General features: G+C 35.6%; 1 protein-coding gene across 2 annotated transcripts in view; it reads right to left on the minus strand.

Annotated features, from left to right (window-relative positions):
- Nucleotides 1-21,257, minus strand: part of LOC142974673 (thrombospondin type-1 domain-containing protein 7A-like) — a 117,968-nt gene that overhangs the window by 17,469 nt on the left and 79,242 nt on the right. For both annotated transcript variants that reach the window (XM_076117130.1, XM_076117129.1), the window contains exons 3-4: nucleotides 3,138-3,237; nucleotides 2,209-2,313 (exon numbers count right to left, since the gene is read on the minus strand). In XM_076117130.1, the coding sequence (XP_075973245.1) occupies nucleotides 2,209-2,313; nucleotides 3,138-3,237 (205 nt within the window). The remainder of the gene's footprint in view (nucleotides 1-2,208; nucleotides 2,314-3,137; nucleotides 3,238-21,257) is intronic.

Below are 21,257 nucleotides of genomic sequence, written 5' to 3' on the forward strand. Positions count from 1 at the left end.
ACACTATTGCTTTGTTGTTTTAAGATAAATAATATCTTTATTATTACTGCTGGAGTGAGCAATTAACTCATGTACCTATTAAAATCCGGTTCGGTAAGACAAGGCAGTAGTTTCTTTACTTTATAGGACAAAAATAATGACTTATCCAAATGTAGGTTTACTCATCATAGTCACTGATGTTTTGACATTTTTCACGAATTGGTCCCTGAGAGCTTTGAATTGAAAATATTTGAGTCAATAAATTTAGTTGGAATGACTCTAAGCGGTCCCGAATGATTTACTACTTATATACATTTATAAAATAAAGAACGAAAAAAGAAGATAATCTCCTCAATACTCTTAAAACATTCATTTATCACGTTCTAAAAAAACGCCATCGTTATATTCTCGACGCCATATTGAAGTCGACCGGCCGTAATGAGAAGTACTCGACGTTTTACTGACGCACGTACGCGACTTGAACGGGAGTGTCAAATATCACATTCTTACCCTCCATAACTTAACACATCAAGTTTTTATACGGGAAAACGGCATTAAATCAATAAAGATATTCCACCAGCGTAGAGTAACGGAACAATGTTCAGCGAGTATTGAGAAAAACGTTAGAAAGTTTTAAGACTGTTTCCAATTTCAGAAATATTGATAACTAGCTGACTGAATAGGTCAAAATTTTACCCGTTTTTGTTACATTTTTCAATGGTACTCTGCTCCTATGGGTCGAAGCGTGATGATATATAGCCTATAACCTTCCTCGATAAATGGGATATTTAAACTGAAAGAATTTTTCAAATCGGACTAGTAGTTCCTGAGATTAGCGCGTTCAAACAAACAAACAAACAAACTCTTCAGCTTTATAATATTAGTAAAGATTTTGCTTTTATGTACAGTTTTAATTTGATATCTTTAGAAAGCTACTTAGAGGAAAGCGGCAAAATTCAATTTAAAAGATTTTTAGTTGTTTCAAAAAGTCGTTAAGTAGTAAAGTCTATGATTCTTAGAAATCACGCTATACGCTGACCTACAAAGTCAGGAAAAAAAAACGAATAACGAAATTTTGTTTCGTATTTGAAGAATTGCACTACCCTTACTTTCTTTGGACTATATGAAAACGTCAAACTTTTCTATCCGAGTAAAATTAATAGATATTCCCTACGTAATCCCGCTTCATGTAAAGGAAGCCTAAGTTCTTAGACATGACCCACTTTGCGAACAAACTGTCAGAAGAATGCACGTGCTCACAATGACATACCAACTTGAAGAGCATGAAATTTCTTTTAAGGTGCAGCGCAGACGGCACACTTTTTGTGCGATCGAGTCTGTGTACTAATGTGGTAAAGTCTATTGAAAACTTAAACTTACCGTATTTTGTTTTTTCTTTAGACTCATACATGTCCAAACAGGAGCGGAATAAACAATACAGCACACTTCATCCCACATTTTTCTTTTTAAATGTCTATCATGATATTCTGCAGACTCGATCGCACACAAAAAGTGTGCCGTCTGCGCTGCACCTAAACGTATAATGAAACATCCTACCCGCAAAATAAAGATTCTTTAGTATGTAAAAAGCTCAGACGAGTTCGTAATTTAACATGTTCTGCCGTAAAACAAGAATTTATATTAGCTCAGTGGAAAACGTGTAAAAATGTTTGCACTTTTCTAAAGTGTGAAGTTTTGGCGCGTGTGTAAAGTATTTTAGCTTGTAAATTATCATGTTCCCACGCTATAAACTGATGTGTAAAGGAAGATATATATAAAACTTGTTTATGTTTTCCTGTATTGTTGCTTTCGGTACTAAATTGGTTTATTTGTAGTATTAAGTTGTGTAGTTTGGAATGCGCCGGTGTTCTAAAATACTTAGTTTGTGTGTGGACTAATTGTGTTATGATTTTGTGATAAATTATATTCGCATTGTTGATTGCAGCTGGTTGTGGTACAGCAAGTATAATTTGCGAGTAATTTTAAAATAGAGTCATCAAAGTACTGTATGTTTTTGAAGTCAATAATTACAATGATTATGCGTATGCGAAATATTTCATGTTTGGATTGATGTTTGTTACTCAATCATGCAAAAACTTACTAACGTATTTTAATGAAACATGGCCGCTGTAGCTTTAGTTTCAAAATAACAGACAGACTATAAGAATACTCTACGGACGGATAAGTGTCCAAGAGGTAGAATAACACAATAGTTATTCGAAAACTTACATCGCTTCAACAAATCGTCCGTCTTTCTTGCGACACTGCACCTGTCGACGCTGCAGGCCAAGCCGGGGCGTGTGCACTAGCGAGTCCGTTTCAGTCCTCAAGTATCTGCAATAAAAACATACATAAGAGCTTTCCAGGAGAGAGAAAATGGAAGGAAAACGTTCAAGTGCCATAACAGTTTCAATTGCACTTTGACCGATAAGAATAATTGTTTTAAACCGAATGGTTAAATAAATTATTGAAGTAAAATGGTTAATTATAAAGCAGTTTTCAATATTAGTAATTATAATTGCAATATGGGTTTGGCCATTTATGTAGTAGAGTAATTGCTTTTCCAGCTTGATCGGAGTCAGAAAAATAAAATACAGAACAGAATTTCTAAGAACTATTCGACATTTATTAGTTTCTCCTTATGCTTCTTTAATTTGATATTCTTATAGAGCATTGAACTTGAAGGTGAAAAAGTTAGACATTAATAATAGAGTTTTCTCAGAAATATTGTATATATTTGTAATTTTACTCTTAGCCATTTAAAAGGTATATTTAATATTGCAACTGAGATGTCTGTAATTCACTGGAATTGAATCGAAAAGTAGTTCTGAGAAAAATAATTAATTTTATTTACATAAGATAGGAGTCCATTCGTTAACAGAAAAGAGAATAGGTAGATAGTACAGAAAATGATTAAAAATATACCAATTTGTAAAAAAATACAAATTTTCATTCCCAGAGTCAGAGAACGACAGACAGATTTTTTGTTAGCGGACGAAGTAACGTAAGCCCACACAAAAACAAGCATTGAAACAGAAAACTCGTGCATCCGACACTCGGATCGTACGAATCAAATTACTAAAATACCGGCGGCTAAAATATTCTTTTTGTTATAATAGGCGCGTTGTCAAAGCTCAAAGTGGAATGTGTAAAGGTACCTTTCAATGGTCCTGGCCGCATGCTCGCCCGCCCCTCGGGGATCACAGTCCGTCCAGCGACCCACGTAGATAGAGTATTCCGCGTTGTTTGTTGATGGCTCTGAAATAAAAATACAGATTAAAAAAATATAGCCAGCTTTAAACCAACTCGAGGCGAGTCAACTGACAGGAATGGCTTATTGTCATCTTTGCTATGGGATTGCAATCTACCGAGCGGATTCCAAATGACGGCTTTTTATTTTTAAACGCTGAGTTTCGAATTGTTTGCTGGAGCGGATTCGTTGGAGTTTGTTTTAATCAATAAATGTGGGAGATAACTTTTGGTTATTCACACATTCAGTTAAGTATATACACTCGGAAATAATGGTAAGTAATCTCACTTATCTATTAACGACTATTATTGATTAACTTTATTCGCTTACTTATTTCAATTTATAATACCCGCAAAGTACTTGCGTAATTAATTTATCAAACTGTCATTCAGATTTTTTGGTAGATACTAATAGAACAAAGGAACAAGATGGCGCCACATTTAAAGATTTTTTAATACATTCCTAACGAAATGGCCAGTATTTTGCACGTTGCCAGGAGCTTTTATATTTTTCTACTGATTTGTATGACCCTTTTTGAAGTGAAATTTAAAAATAGAAGGCTCCTTATTTAATTCAGAAAAGAGGTCCGCAATTTGCTTAAATAAAAACTTTTTTGCTTACTCGTACCCAAATAGGCATTTAAAATTTAAATCAAGTGAAAATAAATTCAAATTACTTTGTGCTAACAAAGGGAAATTATTATTTAAAATCAAGAAGGTTTGGAGCGCAAATACGTGTTCGGTAAACATAGTTTGGGCGCATACACTTCATTTTAGTGAATTTGAATTTTACGGTCGGTAGTTAAAATGGTAGTGTGTTAAATTGGATGTGTGAGGCAGTTGGTGAGCGAGGTACCAGAGAGAATTGACACACCATGTGCCAACAACATGAACGTTGTAATTTTCGCGCGGAAATTCAACTGTGAATTTATGAAGTTCTCAATTTAAACGTCGAGTCTCATGCTTGCGATGCTTCAGTTAGAAACTACATTTTAGTTGCATTGTTACGACGTATGAGAAAACTGTTTAATAAAAGCGTCAAAAACAATTTTTTTATGTATTTCAGCAATTAATAAAATTAAACATACTTAATAACAGAGGGGAAATGTGAATGTAATATTTTTTTTGGCGTAATTCTATCGACATAATAGTGATAAACGCTGACTATAAGATATACCTTTAAAAGTCATATTAGCGCATACATAGATTACACAGAATACACAGACATGAATATTTTCTAAGTATAAGTGTGTGTAAGCTAACAACTATAAAAATACTTCTTATACTAAAGGACGCAGTTTACAATCATCAAAGCTACATAAAATATTGACAGTGTTGCCAAAGTTTTGTATAACAGAACTGTTTACTTTGAAGTAGATGAATGTAAGTTATAACTAGTTCTTGTGAATGAAATATATACAGCAATAGATGTAAACTAAACTTAGGTAGGGAATAGTGAAAGCGTCTGAGTTAGAATAATAAATAGACTGTTTTCAAAGTTATTTATAATCCTTATAGTATTATACTAAGTTAGTGGAAACTCAATAGCTTTTAATGTAATGTTTAAATTTATGAATTGGATACAAGACATACGTAACGTAAAAGGATGTAAAAGGTAAATGACAAGGATCTCCTATTAAACATACTTACAGAGTTATTAATAGCATAAATATGTAGACGCGTAAGGAAAATGACAATTTAACGTACCTTCCGAAACACGGAGGAACTCGGAATGTATAAAATGGTCACCCTACCACAGAACAACTTCGGCAAGTGTATCTTAACCTCAGAGATCGATTCTAGTTTAATATAAAGCGCAAAAGGTAATTAGCTTTAAAATTGTAGACCAAAAATGTTTATACATAATTCGGCCACAAAAATATTTGTTTTCATCGCAAAATAAAACCATGAAAAAACAATCCCTATAATGAAATGTCACAATGACGTAATCAGCTTAACAGACTGTACAGAATGCAGGCTCTATACAAGGTAGAGATGTGTAGAGTTCACTCTAATTAATTAGGTGAACGCTATTGAATTAGCCCCGAGGAGATTTGTTTGCGCTCCGACCTATAATGGGAGCTCTCAAGTTAATGTTTCGTGGCTAGTTACTTTGTCACGGGTTTGTAGCTGTTATGAAGACCTTAGTTGATAAAGTTTTAGTTTTGTAATTTTGTATGTAAAAGAGATGTGACAACGACAGTGTTCTTCTGTTTATCATTTGCCCTTCTTGCCTACGTCTATTGTATACATTTAAAGGGAATACAATGGAATCTTTTGTTTTAATCCTTTTTTTATAGAATTTATTATTTTTCGTATCGATAGTGTCTTTGTAATTAACAAAGATTCTGTTCCAATGATTTATATACATTAATATTGCTAAATTCTTACCTATTGTCGAGGGAACTTACATAATACTACCTCTATATAGTCATAGTCTAACTTACAATGTAATGTAACTTACATTATTTTAATATAACAAATACATAAAGTGAAACTCGTAGGTACTAGGACAGACAGTCAAATATCCAGTATACACAAATGTCTGCTACTAAGTTGAGCTTCTATTCTAATAAATCAACAGTCGCAAAGTTAGAGTTTGTGCTTTGAGTTATTACACTAAGTTCAGCCGGTTAACTCGGAGACGAAACAGAATACCTATATATAGTCATATAGTCTCCGCCACTTGCTAGTCTTGTTTACTTTATGTTTGTTTAATTACAGAGGACTTATTCTATAAAACAGTAGGACAAGGTGCTTCAAGATTTACTCATTATAGTCCGCATCGTTATGAATAGATGTCAAGAAAAACAGTTCGTTTTTTAGAAAATCTTTTAGGAGACAGGTCTAGTTTAAAATTCACTATACTTAGTAATATTCAAAGAAGAATGAAGTTACTCAACTTATAGTTATTCAACAAGGCTTTCGACTCTTTTTGTGTGTAGTAACTGTACAACTGTTGGAATAAAAGTGCCAAAATATATGGAGATTTGCACGCTTAGAGACTTCATACTTTCTATTTTTGTCTCAGATCTTGTTACTGATTACAGTAAGTAAAAGTAAATTGACATCTAGTCAAGACAGGTGTGCTGTCTGAACATCGCAGCCATTTTTAGTGACCTACTTTTTTGCCATATTTATATTCAGAAGCCGCCCAAGGGGCGATGGTATCTACTTATGCAGCCTTGTTAACTTTATCGTTTCTACATTGACACAAGAGTGCTTGTGTTGCCAGATGCTTGTTATTTTTTATATTTACTTCGAGAATTCGCGGCATATGCGATTGGGACGTTTTCTTGTTTATGCCCGTAGAGTGATGGAACAATCTTGTCGAATGGTTATGATGTTGTTTTTGGTTTCGTGAAATGGTTTTATGACTCCATATTCAGCGAAGTGGCATTTGAACAGATAATAAAATCACTAGAGATACTTGGCGTGTTATTTAAGAAAATGTGAATCCATTATATTCTATAAAAAAAAACTGAAAGACAAAGTTATGTTGACGTTACTCGTTCGAATAAAAACATTCACAAAACCTGTCTCGGCAAGTGAAAAATTTACTTTGTGTTGATAAAGATAACACAAAGTTAGATAACTCGTTCAAAACTTTTTTGTTGAACGAACACCAAAGTTAGTTCGGTGAGAAATTAAATTATTCGTAACTCTGCAAACTGATTGTAATATCTATTGTCAGCGGGATTATTCAGCCTCGGTTCAATTGAAATATTCTGGGGAAATTACTGCCAATGTATCTAACTTTGTTACAGTTTAACATTGAGTATAAATTCAAATATTAAACTTATGTGACGAATAAATCAATTACGTCTGCGACAAAGTTAGGCAATCATTTGGAAAATGATGTGGGTTGCTATCATTGAGAATCTTCTATTAATGTAATACGGCGACATAATTGAAAAAATAATAAAAGTGGTAGTCATGAAAAGGACCGAAAATTGTAAATGAAATATTAAAACAGTGCGAGGGTGGGTACGAAGGAAATTAACGAGTAAAGTCATTTGTCGAGTTCCGTTTGGGTTTCATCAAATTAATGCCGGCCGCCGTCGATAAAGTAATTTATTATAAGTGCTTGTTGATTGAAAACAGTCATTTTAGGAGTAGGTTTTGATTAAATTCACGAATTTAATTAAAGACGATGATGCGTTATACTTACTTGTATAGAAAAATGGGACCATTATTTTGTATAGAGTGGAAAAGCTATGAAAATCGTGACTTAAAGCCACGCAACTTCGCTGAAGCTCGTAACAAATTGGCAAGTAAGCTGCGAGACATTGATAGACTTTGCTCCTTAAGCTGGTCTGAGGAGTTATGTCCCGAGACATGGCTATAAGTTCCCGGGGCACATAATCCTGTGTTTCGAACCACCCATTAGGCTGATATTTGCATATAACTGCGTTCAATCCCAGCTGGGATACAAATTTCGAGACGAGATAGGATTTTGAATGTGTGTGCAATATGCGGGGAACGTTTCCTAGATGAACATGATTTAAGCTGACATGTTGCGACTCAGAGTTAGTTTGTAATTTAAGTTAACAGTAGTACATACCGTGCTCTATTTCGAGCTAAATTCCTTTGAAATGTAGAATCTACATGCAATTGCGAGTACAAAATCTGATATAATTTAACTTCCGTACTTAGAATTTGGCGACAATTTCTGCCACTTTGGCACAAATGTATGTCGATTTCCCAAATGTTTGTCCCAACATAGAGATAGAAGGTTTATGTGTGATATTCTCGTTTCTGTACAACATATCTGGTAAGGTCATCGCCTCACAACTAGTACAGCCGCCCTTTCTATAGATTAACTTTTACGACTTATCCCGTAGTTGTAAAAGTGGAATTTATCTTCCTCTGCCAGGCTACGACAGAATGATAGGAAAAAGCTTTTGTACTGTACGAATGAATTTTATTGATACTCAGGGGTAAGTGCAGTGTTATATTTTTTGTATACTTTGGTTATAGATATAGAACTGTAGTTTTGTGGATGGAAAAGTTTTCTATTATTATTTATACCATTGTAGACTTCTCTTTTAGCAAAGAATATGCTTTTTTATCGTCTTTAAATGTAATAAATGTGAATAAATAATATACTTTCGTCTTGTAGCGTGAAAAAAAAGACACGCATCTTTAACTACATATTAAATTAATATATATATAATATGTGACTTCTTAAATCTTTGCAAAAACTCAGAAAACAGAAAGGTAACTACATGATCACACGAGATACTGTAGTGATAATGATATTGGTGACAAACGGTATTGCGTGACACAATAACCGTAAAGCTTCGTGCAAAGTCGTCGTGAGCCCACGCACATGTGTGTTACATTCCTTGTATAGTCTATTACTATATTGAGATATATATTTCGTAAAATTTCTCGATAGAAAATATTTCATTCATCATTTATCAATAGTGCAATTATCTACAGTCGGTACTGTCGACTACCGAGAGTTTGACATTCAAAATGTACTGCCAAAATAGTTCATTAGAGGCAATTTCTCGATAGCTAACCGGTTGTCGGTAGTCAAAAGTAGTAGAGAATCGAGCTGCAAGTCCTTAGATCGATAATAACTTTATAAATGTGAAAGTCTGTGCCTGCCTATGTCATGTCAAAATAAATGAAATATAAAGCATACCAAGCATAGTGACACATTCTGACCCGATATCAAATATAGGCTACTATTTTTTTAAACATTTGTACTCAAGTTACACGTTCGATTTCACAATATATCGAAACACGGGTCGTTGAACTTTAACTACTACACAAAGAGTATCGCGGGGCCATTTTTATGAGGTATTCACAAAAATAAAGAACTATATGATAAGTATAATGGCTTAAAATATAGTCTTGACTGACCCCCGGTTTTTGAGTACATTTAGCGGTAGTTTATCCATTCAATAGCGTTTTTTTTTGTATGAGTTTAAACGCTATTGAACAGCTAAACAACCGCTAAATGTACCTAAAAATCCGGGGGTGAGTCAGTTCTATTCACAATCTTATAGAGCTTTAAAGGCTTCATCTTAAACGTCATCCGGATATCATAACACAAACATGTGCCATCAAAGCGAGGAAGAAAGCCCTCGAATTAGGATAAGTACGCCATCACGCCATGAGAGGCCGCCATCGTCTGTAATGGTGTCCCGTAACGCGAGGGTCCATATTGTCACCAAGTTATACAGTTTAATCCACGCTTTCGTGATATTGCAACGTTATTGCAGACTTAATAATGCCTTTTGTAATGTGAAAGTAGCTCTGTGTGTCTTTCTATTAAGCTTTTAGGATTAATATGCTGAATGGATTGTTTATTTTAGAGGAGTGGCAAATCATACTTTGTAGAAAAACATATACTTAAAAATTAAAAGAAATCAATGTATGTGCCTATGTACATTTTTTTGTCAAGGCAACCTTTTTATGACATGTAGACACTTGAAAGTTGATGATTACATTTGTTAGAAGTTAATATGTTTATTACATTGATATTGCACGTCTAACAAGAATTGGAAGCATGAAAAACCATCATAAGCTTACAATATTACATAACTTGAATTAAAATTCTTATCACATTCAGAACAATTTCTTCGACTATTTCCTCCTTGTCAATTTTAATAATCTTTTCTCATTTTCCGCGGCTTCCCTCAATAAGTCTAATTATAATATTATAATGCAACGGGTCTTATACGCGATTGAAAATTTAAAGGTTAGGATACCTTATTTGCTGCCCGACGTTTCGATCGCATTACAACGACCGTGGTCACGAGCTGACTGATGTGGCTGCTAAGCGTCGTCTTCTTGCGGCGCGAGTTTCGACGCCTACCCTCACTTGGTTTTCACTTAGTGTACATTGTTCGGAATTGTCGGTACTTCGACACACAACACTAACGACGTCTTTACACTGGCGCGTTACGTCATGCCGGCGACGGCTGCACCTGCTGATGACAGGATTCCACGTAGATGATAAACGGTATCCCTCTTCACGGTTGAAATTGGTATGTTTTTTGATTTCAACCGCTTCTCGTACTATCCTGGAGTAATAGTGACGATCTGTGGAGAGGACCCGGGGTTGATGTAGCTCGATCCAGTGATTGGTTCCTGCTTCCAACAAGTGCTCAGCTATCGCGGATTTGTTGACTTGCCGGTTCTTGACAGCTGCGATATGTTCCTTGACCCTTTCAGCTATTGTTCTTTTGGTCTGTCCGATGTATGAACTACCGCAGCTACAATCCACCTTGTAAACGCCAGGTGTCTGAAGAGGAATTACATCCTTTGGCGTGCGCAAATGGTTAGCTACTTTGGAGAACGGACTATATACAGTCTTTATGGAGTATTTCTTCAGTACTGTTCCAACTTTATCCGTTACTCCTTTTATGTAGGGCATAAAAGCTGGTACTCTGCTAACACCAGTCTGACATTCTTGCCTCTTCAGACGTCGTTCGGTTCTCCTGTATCCGTTTCGCTTAAGTACCTCCTGAACGTGTGAGAGTTCACCGTCTAGGTGTTCAGGGTCACAAAGGTCGTATGCTCTAGTTGTCAGCGAAGCCACCACGGATTGCAGGTGTCGCGGATGATGATGCGAATTCGCGTGGAGATACCTATCGGTGTGTGTCGGTTTTCGGTAAACAGTGTGGCCCAAGGTACCATCTGTTCTCACCTTTACTTCGACATCGAGAAAGGCCAACGATCTGTCTGTCTCCATTTCATATGTGAAGTTGATGTTAGTATGAATGGAGTTCAGGGTGTTCAACAGCCGTTCTACGTCCTGTTTATCTCCTCTCATGATACAATACACATCGTCGACATATCTTTTCCATAGCTTCACATTTGATGCCTGCATATCTATGGATTGCTCAAAATGTTCCATCCAGATGTTGGCCATAACCGGTGCCACTGGGCTACCCATGGCCACTCCGTCGATCTGGAGGTAGTATTGTCCACGATAGAGAAAGTAGTTACCTTCTAAACAGTTCTTCAGTAAAACGACGTACTCACTAGACAGACCGTTTTCCCTCAACTTCATCTCGACGACATCAAGACAGTCCTGAATGGGAACGTTGGTGACAATACTACCTCCAGATCGACGGAGTGGCCATGGGTAGCCCAGTGGCACCGGTTATGGCCAACATCTGGATGGAACATTTTGAGCAATCCATAGATATGCAGGCATCAAATGTGAAGCTATGGAAAAGATATGTCGACGATGTGTATTGTATCATGAGAGGAGATAAACAGGACGTAGAACGGCTGTTGAACACCCTGAACTCCATTCATACTAACATCAACTTCACATATGAAATGGAGACAGACAGATCGTTGGCCTTTCTCGATGTCGAAGTAAAGGTGAGAACAGATGGTACCTTGGGCCACACTGTTTACCGAAAACCGACACACACCGATAGGTATCTCCACGCGAATTCGCATCATCATCCGCGACACCTGCAATCCGTGGTGGCTTCGCTGACAACTAGAGCATACGACCTTTGTGACCCTGAACACCTAGACGGTGAACTCTCACACGTTCAGGAGGTACTTAAGCGAAACGGATACAGGAGAACCGAACGACGTCTGAAGAGGCAAGAATGTCAGACTGGTGTTAGCAGAGTACCAGCTTTTATGCCCTACATAAAAGGAGTAACGGATAAAGTTGGAACAGTACTGAAGAAATACTCCATAAAGACTGTATATAGTCCGTTCTCCAAAGTAGCTAACCATTTGCGCACGCCAAAGGATGTAATTCCTCTTCAGACACCTGGCGTTTACAAGGTGGATTGTAGCTGCGGTAGTTCATACATCGGACAGACCAAAAGAACAATAGCTGAAAGGGTCAAGGAACATATCGCAGCTGTCAAGAACCGGCAAGTCAACAAATCCGCGATAGCTGAGCACTTGTTGGAAGCAGGAACCAATCACTGGATCGAGCTACATCAACCCCGGGTCCTCTCCACAGATCGTCACTATTACTCCAGGATAGTACGAGAAGCGGTTGAAATCAAAAAACATACCAATTTCAACCGTGAAGAGGGATACCGTTTATCATCTACGTGGAATCCTGTCATCAGCAGGTGCAGCCGTCGCCGGCATGACGTAACGCGCCAGTGTAAAGACGTCGTTAGTGTTGTGTGTCGAAGTACCGACAATTCCGAACAATGTACACTAAGTGAAAACCAAGTGAGGGTAGGCGTCGAAACTCGCGCCGCAAGAAGACGACGCTTAGCAGCCACATCAGTCAGCTCGTGACCACGGTCGTTGTAATGCGATCGAAACGTCGGGCAGCAAATAAGGTATCCTAACCTTTAAATTTTCAATCGCGTATAAGACCCGTTGCATTATAATATTATGTGTACTAGTCGCGAGAGTTTAAAAACATAAAAGTCTAATTACTTTTTATGAATAAAAAGATATTAGGTGTAGCTGCTGTAGTCTCTGGTTTATTAAATGTAGAATTCGAAATATGAATATTTATTTCGTTCTTAAACGTCTTTCTTCCAAACGAATTCGTTCTGAAACGTAAAGTAGCGAGTTCAAGAATGGAACAAACATGTTTGTCATAATTTTCCCGCAGGCACTCATTCCATATTTGTTGAGAAAATATGCCCGTTTTGGAAACTTTCGACTTAATTTTGCGGTGGAGGTTTTCATGCCATTTTAAAGGAGTGAAATGCAAACTTTTGAACACATTAAACACATTAAAAAATAATAATTTAATGAGCCTTACAAAACGTATTAAGTAGCGCGATGTACAGCCGGTACTTTAGAGTATTGAGAGTTTGACATTTAAAATGTGCTTCAGAAATAGTTTTAGAACCGATTGTCATACGAAATTTTTCGGTAGCTAGCCGGTTGTAGTAGTCGATAGTAGTAGAAAACTGCGGTATAGGCCCGTTTAGTTTTTGTTAGTCATTGCAGCTAAATATATACATTTTGACGTTGATAGACGTACAGCTAAATATATAACAATGTTATATGATCTAGTTATGTATTGCCATAAAAAACCGTTTCAATTTAATCCGCGTTTCTAAATATTAAATGGATCCGATAATCCGCGGTCCATTTCCGCGTAGTATTTAACGCTCAATGTTTGCTAAAGGCTGACCCGTGCAATATCGATCATTGTATTAACAACCCCATTGTTCTATGACACGCACTCGTCATTTACATATGTATACATAATATAATACATATAGTATTTATGCTAAATCGCTACCATGCAATTTACATGTGAAAACATCGCTGTACTTGTATGCTTATTAATGTGTAGTAGTGCTTTTGTTATTTGTAAAGCTACTTTAATGTAAACTAACTTTAAACGAAAATTACTCTGTCTGTTTTTTAAATGTTCATGCAAAATTGCTGCAGTGATTGAAACTTAATTAACAGAGTAAAGTTAAACATTACCTCTCTGGGAACGAGATATATAACAAATTGGTTTAAATAAAAATGTTACCGGATTTATTGACACATAAACTTTTTTTTTATTTAATCTCAAATTGATTTTGTGTCGCGGGGACTTTTGTAAACATGCAAATAACTGACTACCAGTTCCGAAAAATAAAATGCCATCAAAAACATTCTGTAAAAACTTCAAGTCTCGCCGTAAAAAGTTGTGAGATCTATATAATACCAAGTCGATTGATCTATTTAGTCTCTACTTAAAGGACCTTCTGTCTTAAGTTATTACGTATGTTATTATCATGCCAATTTAAAAAAAAAATACCTCTAAAACAAATTGACCGACCTGGCCATCGCATGGTTTGATTATTAGTTTCTATCACACTACACAGCACGACGAGAAGTTAATGCTCCTGAAACGTTAATGGCGAATTTGTGTTTTCTTGCGATGACCAAGTCGATCTATTTGTTTTAAAGGTATTTTTTTTAAATTGGCATGATAATAACATACGTAATAACTTAAGACAGAAGGTCCTTTAAGTAGAGACTAAATAGATCAATCGACTTGGTATTATATAGATCTCACAACTTTTTACGGCGAGACTTGAAGTTTTTACAGAATGTTTTTGATGGCATCTCACTTCTTTTTGTAGAGCGAACATAAGTCCAATTTGTATGGAAAGACGTTTTTTTTTCATAATACAAGATATTTTCCCATGGGAATGTTGTTCAGTTTCATGGGCTAAACACCCTTACCCACCCTATACCCCCTCCCGTTATGCCTCATATAGTAGGTACCTATTTACACCTATTTATTTTATTTTCTACAGTAATAATAATTCATTAACTGCAAATGTAACCTTGAAATCTTATACATTTATATGGGATTACAAAGTTATTGTTGCAGTTGGTGTATTTAGAAAACTGGACCGAAATTAGAAAATATAAAAATTTTCCCATGATTAAGACACTAAACCCTATTTGTATTCTAAATTTGAAGCTTCTAAGTCTGCTAGAAGTACCTTAGACTTTTGATGATCGGTGAGTCAGTGAGTCAGTGAATCAGTGAGTGACAAAATTCAAAATTTTAACAAGTTGTCATTCTTAAACTACTGGTTCAAATTGACTGAAATTTTAAATATACCGTGTTTATACAATGACTGATTAGTTGCTGAAAATCCAGGCTTCTTGTTTTATCCACAACGAAATTATAGGGGTGTCAAAAATAGCCCGAATTGCTTCGAGAAAAGGATGTTACGGCCGTGCCGCTTTTTTTTTGCTCGACTTGCGGGGGCACTTCCGTGCCCCCAGATACTTGAGGATCGGACGCTCAACTGAAATTTTAGTAACATGATATACTTCTAAACTTCATAAACAAGAACGGCGACGTTTAACTTTATTACCGACAAAATAAAAATTGACACCCAGTTTCTCTAAATTTTCGAAGAATAAACGCGATAATAGCAGGCCATTGACAACCCATTATTATTTGATCAATCAGTCGAGAAACAATGACAAAATAGAGAATAATTTACTCTGTTCAAATAATACCGTACTGATTTATAACACAGACAATAGCAGGCTTTATTGAAGGCTTAATAGATACCAAAGGTCAATAACCTCACGTTAAATTAGCAGTTAAATGGGTATAGCGTGTTCTCCAATGTTTATTTGTAATTACAAATGACCAAATAATGTTTTAAAACGTTCTGAATTCTTTGAAAGCTTCACTGAAATAGTCAACGTTTTTACGTGGACTATTTTTAGAGCCGTCGGAGTAATTGAGTTAAAAAGAGGCTTAAGTAATATACTCAATTAGACGCTTAATCCGGTTTACATTTGTTTTATTTTTACTTTTTTTTTTCTTTTCTTGAGATGGATTTGTTAGAAAGATCCTTTACTGCGTGTCGACTTAGTAAGCTGTGTACATCATCCGGTTATTCTTGAGATCTTCACTTGTTTGTTGTAAATCTAAAGATAGCTACTAGAGGGTAAATGTCCTGCGCCGCGTGTGACGTGTTGCCAGCGTCTTTAGGGGAAATAGGTGCGACGTTGCCGAACTTTGCTCGACACGTTACGCTTCGCTCGCTGCTAAGGAAGTACATTAATCGTGTGATGTCACCATATAAGATCAAAATCGCCCGGCTAAGCTAGACGTATTGTTATGCAATAAAATACGTTCCCTTTGAACAACATTTGATTTCAAGATACCGTTGCTACCCATTTATCGACCGGCTTTAACAATAATTGTATGAACCCAAAATTAAATTATCAATTTCAAATCAACGGTCCTTTTGTTTTCCCCTAACTGATAGCATTATTCAAATCAACGACAAAATACATATTTTGGCAATATCAGAGCAATATTATAACATAAACCTCTTTGAATTCAAAGCCATTGATTCCCGGTATTAACCGGCATCAAAGTAGCATCCAATTGTGAATTCAAATCGATATTTGAAGGGGTAATTTACGAGCTATTGGAGCAATCCACTGAGCATTCAATAAGGTAGATATTAGTAGATAGTGTTAGCTCAATGAACTGGTGTTCGTTTAGACAATTGTGTCCAATTGTGTCGTAATGAGGCACGAAGTGGGATTACAGTGGGTTCAGTACAACCGGTGCGATCCTTCAAAGCCGACAGCTTAGTTGTCGAGGTAACCGTTAATGCGAGTAAGATGTTCAAATACTCTGTTCAGTCGGGATCGTGGAAATGTTTGTGTGTATTTATAACTGGTTTTCCCTTTTGTTTCGATATTATTGTGATGGGATGGAAAACTTTGCGGTTTAGTGAAACCATCATTAGTTTAGTTACCGGTATATTAAGTTACAGCTATAGTTCTCAGATTCATGGTTACAGTTTAATTTGTAAAGCCTTTTAACGTATATATTTTACATTGTGTAACATTGTTAATGCCAGTATCTTTAATACGTATCTAAAGTTTTTACTTCCAAATAACTGTTAACTTACATTGATGAAGTATAAAGTTAAAAACTACTTTGATAGCTCGCTAGCTTACCAAAGCACAGCAAGGTTTATTTGTCCTATAAGTAAATCAGTTTATGATTGCGTTTTACGTAAAAGCCTGAATGTAATTGATTTCTTCTTCTTATAGTTATATATGGTTAGTGGTCAACCTAAAGGCAAAGTTGTTCAAGTCGCCCGAAGTCCTTTGACGTGGCTTAACGACTGTTAAGTTGTTGTAATTTACAACTACCGGAACCAACTTTTTACATTCACCTTGAAGCACTGAGACGCTCAGTTCAGATACTATACGGTCACTCATCTATGAAATGACCGCGCCAAGGTTTGCTTAACCCACAGATTGATCGGTGAGCGCAACTGGCTAAAATTCCTAAAGTACTACATCTCAATACGTAATAATATCAACAAATACCTCACTAACAAAACCACTAACTATCCCACAGCCTGATAGAATACGAAGTACGGAACGAATAGCCGGCAGTGACCGACGTAATGCAATCTGGCCGTACCTGCGCGGCATATAAACGTCTGGATATAGACTGTGTACATGGGAGGAAGGTTTGTGCTTTATATACCTTTGTGATGTGCAGTGAAGAGCTGGGTGTCTGTTGTATGATTATTCTTGGTATTATATGTGACGTGACTTGTAAAGTGAGAAATATACTGCACGTAACAATAACATGAAAGAGAAATTTTATGACACGTCGTTTACTGAAAGTGTAAGAATTTATTATCTTTGATGTGTTTGAGTTTTTATTATTTCTGAAACAATTATAATACACTAAACTTTCACGTCAATTTAGGATTGTTTCTTTGTTTACTGACAGTAAAATATAATAAAAATAAATAATTAATGTAATTAATAACATAATATAAATGCTGCTGTAGTACAACTAACAATAATGTTTATTAATAACAATTGTAATTTGAAACAATACCTCCCAATTTCACATGCTCAGACTAGCACATAACAATACAATACCAATATACAAATACAGTAAGTGTATATACAGAAGAGGATAAAAGTTACATACACGTGTCATACAGTTGCGCAGTTCTTACACGTGTGTTAGCTGTCAATGCCAGACACGTACAAGTACCCACACTTAAGACTAAACTCTTAGATAGAGTTAAAAGTTCCACGTAAGTGCAAATGCACTTAGGACCACGTACCCTCTCTCTACTTTCATATTGGCATTGTATTTAATGGTTATAATGGCTTAGAAAAATAGTCGCGTTAATAGCATTACAGGTCTTAAAAAAAATTCTATACCAAATTTTCGATGGGTACTCGAACATTTTGAAATGCGTGAATAAACTTTCTAAAGATACTTTCACGAATTTCTCACGAGCTATATGTTAATATATTAATATTAATTCCTCATGCAAGAAATATCCACAATTGCTCTATACTCGATAGTACTTCTAGTTATCTAGTTAGTACTAGTTAGTCTGCAGTAAGCCTCCAACCCTATAAATAATCGAAACCGATCTTTGTTCAACAATATTTACACTAGTCTTACCAATATTGTTCAAACTCCCATGAAATAAATTAATTGCGTATCGACAAACTCATTAAAACAATCGGCTACGAGTAGCTACGAGAAGCTACGATTATTCGTAGCACCCGTAGCAGGCCGTAGCAGTTCGTAGCCAATCGCAGTAATTTAATTGGAGGCGATACGAAGACAGCCTAATGTCTTTATAGGAACACGATGAAGGTTATTGTACCAAGTTTGCTGTTATTAATTTCAAAGTAGATTAAGTCAAATTGAAAACGACTTTAATGAAACGGTGTTACTGATCATTTTCCAATAAACAGGTAAGATTTTTTTCAAAAGTTCACTGGTTTGGATTGAGTGGATATTTTTGTGTTTGCTATTTTGAAAGCGGAATAAGACATTAATCTTATTTAACGATTCTTTGAAGTATATTTTTAAACTTGGTTGACTTTACTGTTAATGATCTAGAACATTTCTACGAAGTAGATAGTTATTTTGTATTTACTTTTAAAAACAATTTTTCTGTTTTTATCTCAACGTTTACTTGAAATATCTTGTAATTGTCAGAAAACGGTACTCAAGTTAACTAAATGAAATAAGCAATAAAATATAAAGAAAACATATTTTTTAAGTTTTATTAAATAACTTCAATGAGAAAATAATCAATTAATACAAACTAAATCGATTTAAACCAATCAAATAATATTTAAAATTGAAGATTCGTAACACAGTTAGGTGACTGTTTTGAATCCATTAAAAGTTCACAGCATCTCTATGATTTCGTTCTGAGAGAAGCTTACTAGAGAACAAAACTTTTCCAATTTGGGTTAGGCTAGTACCCCAGTGCGCGCCACAATTCACCGGTCGATGACCTCTGCCAAAAGAGGATTCATTTACAAAGAGTCGTGTCGTCGAGCTTACGATTTATTTTGTTGTTTGATATGGATGTTTGACCCAATGTTGGATGTTTAGATAATATTCTGACCAGAAAAAACTACAAAACAAAGAGCATCTGACTTTGTACCAGTTTGTTGTTTAGCTAAGGCGATGGTGTTAGTTGTGTCCGATATTAAAATTACAAATTAATAACTTTACAAAAGCGTTTTGATTATTCTTTAATCTAAGCTTAACTGACTTTTTGATTGCGAAGAACGAAAATATGCTAAAACAGGAAAAACCTTGTCAAAAACTTCCACTGCTTAAAACCTTCGTAACAGAGTTTCGCACTCGACGGGTAAATAATAATCCGCCTTCAGGCACCAACACTTGATCCAACGTTTGATCCAATATTTGGTCCAACATTTGGTCCAACGTTGGTTCAATATACACACGTAGATAACGGGTCATTTAACTCTGATGGCTGCGGGGTAGAAACGTGGCACACTGGCCCAACTTTATTTGTACAGTTGGCTAAAAAATTACCCACCCATCAGATTTATTGGGACTCCAATTTTAGTTTTCAACGTACGCGAGAGAGAAATTGCCTGAATATATTTATCCGGGGATTTTAGGGCAGTTTTTGCGATACACACTAAAAAGTCGATGTAGTTTTATGCTTCTGTGAGCACAAAGGACATCCTTTGACTAGCTTTACTTTTGAACCTTTGATGCCTGGAGTAGCGTCGAAATCAGGAATTTAGCAAACACGTTCTTTTATTAAAAGTTAAAATTAAGTAACTTTCAGAAATACGATCATACAGTAAAATTGCTTGCTTTTTGTTATTTTATAAAACTGAAGCAGTATACGGACATATGGTAAAATTGTTTATTGTATAGCTTTGTGAATATTTTGAATGAAGTTTAATCAACACATAATCATTCAATAAGCAGTCTGTTCAGTGTAATGAATCGTAAACCAATGTTTCATTAACAAATTCCGCTGCAATTTCAACAGATAAATACGCGGATTGTGACCGAAGATATTTCATAGGTATTTTTAATTAAACGCGTATTAATTGCGATTAATTTCGTTGTTATTTATTAGCTCATTTGAATTGACTTTTAAATGGATCAATATTAATGTATCGATCATTTCTCCATGTAAAATACTGATATCCATCTTTATCTGGTGAGACTGCAAGCCAACTCCAACATAGTTGAAAGAAAGGCTAGGCTGATAAGAATAGATCGTTTTAAAATTTTTATGTGATGAAACCTTGTATTCTTAAAAATTCTCTGTGCGTGTTTCGTTACTTACTAACATACAGATTGACCGTTCAGTTAAACAGCCACTTAGCATCAAACGCACTTATATAATCAAAGAAACAAAATTGAAACCTTTCCGTCGTCTTGCCGTGAAACGATTCGCCATGATTTATTCATTTATCCATAAATTCGGTCATAAGCCGGACATATTTATTTTGTATGAAATATCGGTTTTACCCGCGGCCGGTAATGCGATATTTACCCCATTGTTATCCCCGCTTTCGTTCTTGACCCTTGATATTTTGGTTCTTATGTAACGTTTTATAACCGTCGTATCGAACACTGAAGTTCCAGGAAATCTCAAGAATTGTCTTTTTGTGCGAATGTTCCTTGGATAAGTATAGGAAAAACGTTTTTATGATTGAATGATTTGTAATCGTGAGGCTTCGCTTCAGTCTTGGATGAGTACAAGATATTAAGTTCGCAGTTCAAATTGTTACCTATTTTTTTTTATTGGCGACGCATTGTGTATACTACTAATACTAGGATATTTTAGACATTTAGTAAACATTAAAAAAAAAACATGGTTACGGTCCTAAGACCGCCCCTAGGCGATTAAAAATATTGCATTATCTAAATAATTGTTTAAGTTAAAAAACACAGAATGTTATTGTCGGACTATCGTAGGGGTTTATATAATAAAAAAAATACTCAAGCAGACAGCTTCCATTTGTGAGCTCTAAAGTTTTAAATGACAAAGCGAACTGTAATACTGGAGCATATATCTATCCTTTAGTTGACTTCGTCACATACTTATTGCCAGGACGTTGGCTACAAACAGTGAACTCCGAATTTTACGAGTTCTTTTGTGATCACTCGGCGGAATTTAGCGCACGACGGCAAAAGCGCTTGCTTTTAGTAGAATGCATTCTGCTAAGAACAATAAAACGGTCTGGAAATAGTCCTGCAGTCAACTTAAACTGTACTTATATGT

The sequence above is a fragment of the Anticarsia gemmatalis genome, chromosome 8, assembly GCF_050436995.1.
Source record: "Anticarsia gemmatalis isolate Benzon Research Colony breed Stoneville strain chromosome 8, ilAntGemm2 primary, whole genome shotgun sequence".
Taxonomy (NCBI): Eukaryota; Metazoa; Arthropoda; class Insecta; order Lepidoptera; family Erebidae; genus Anticarsia; species Anticarsia gemmatalis.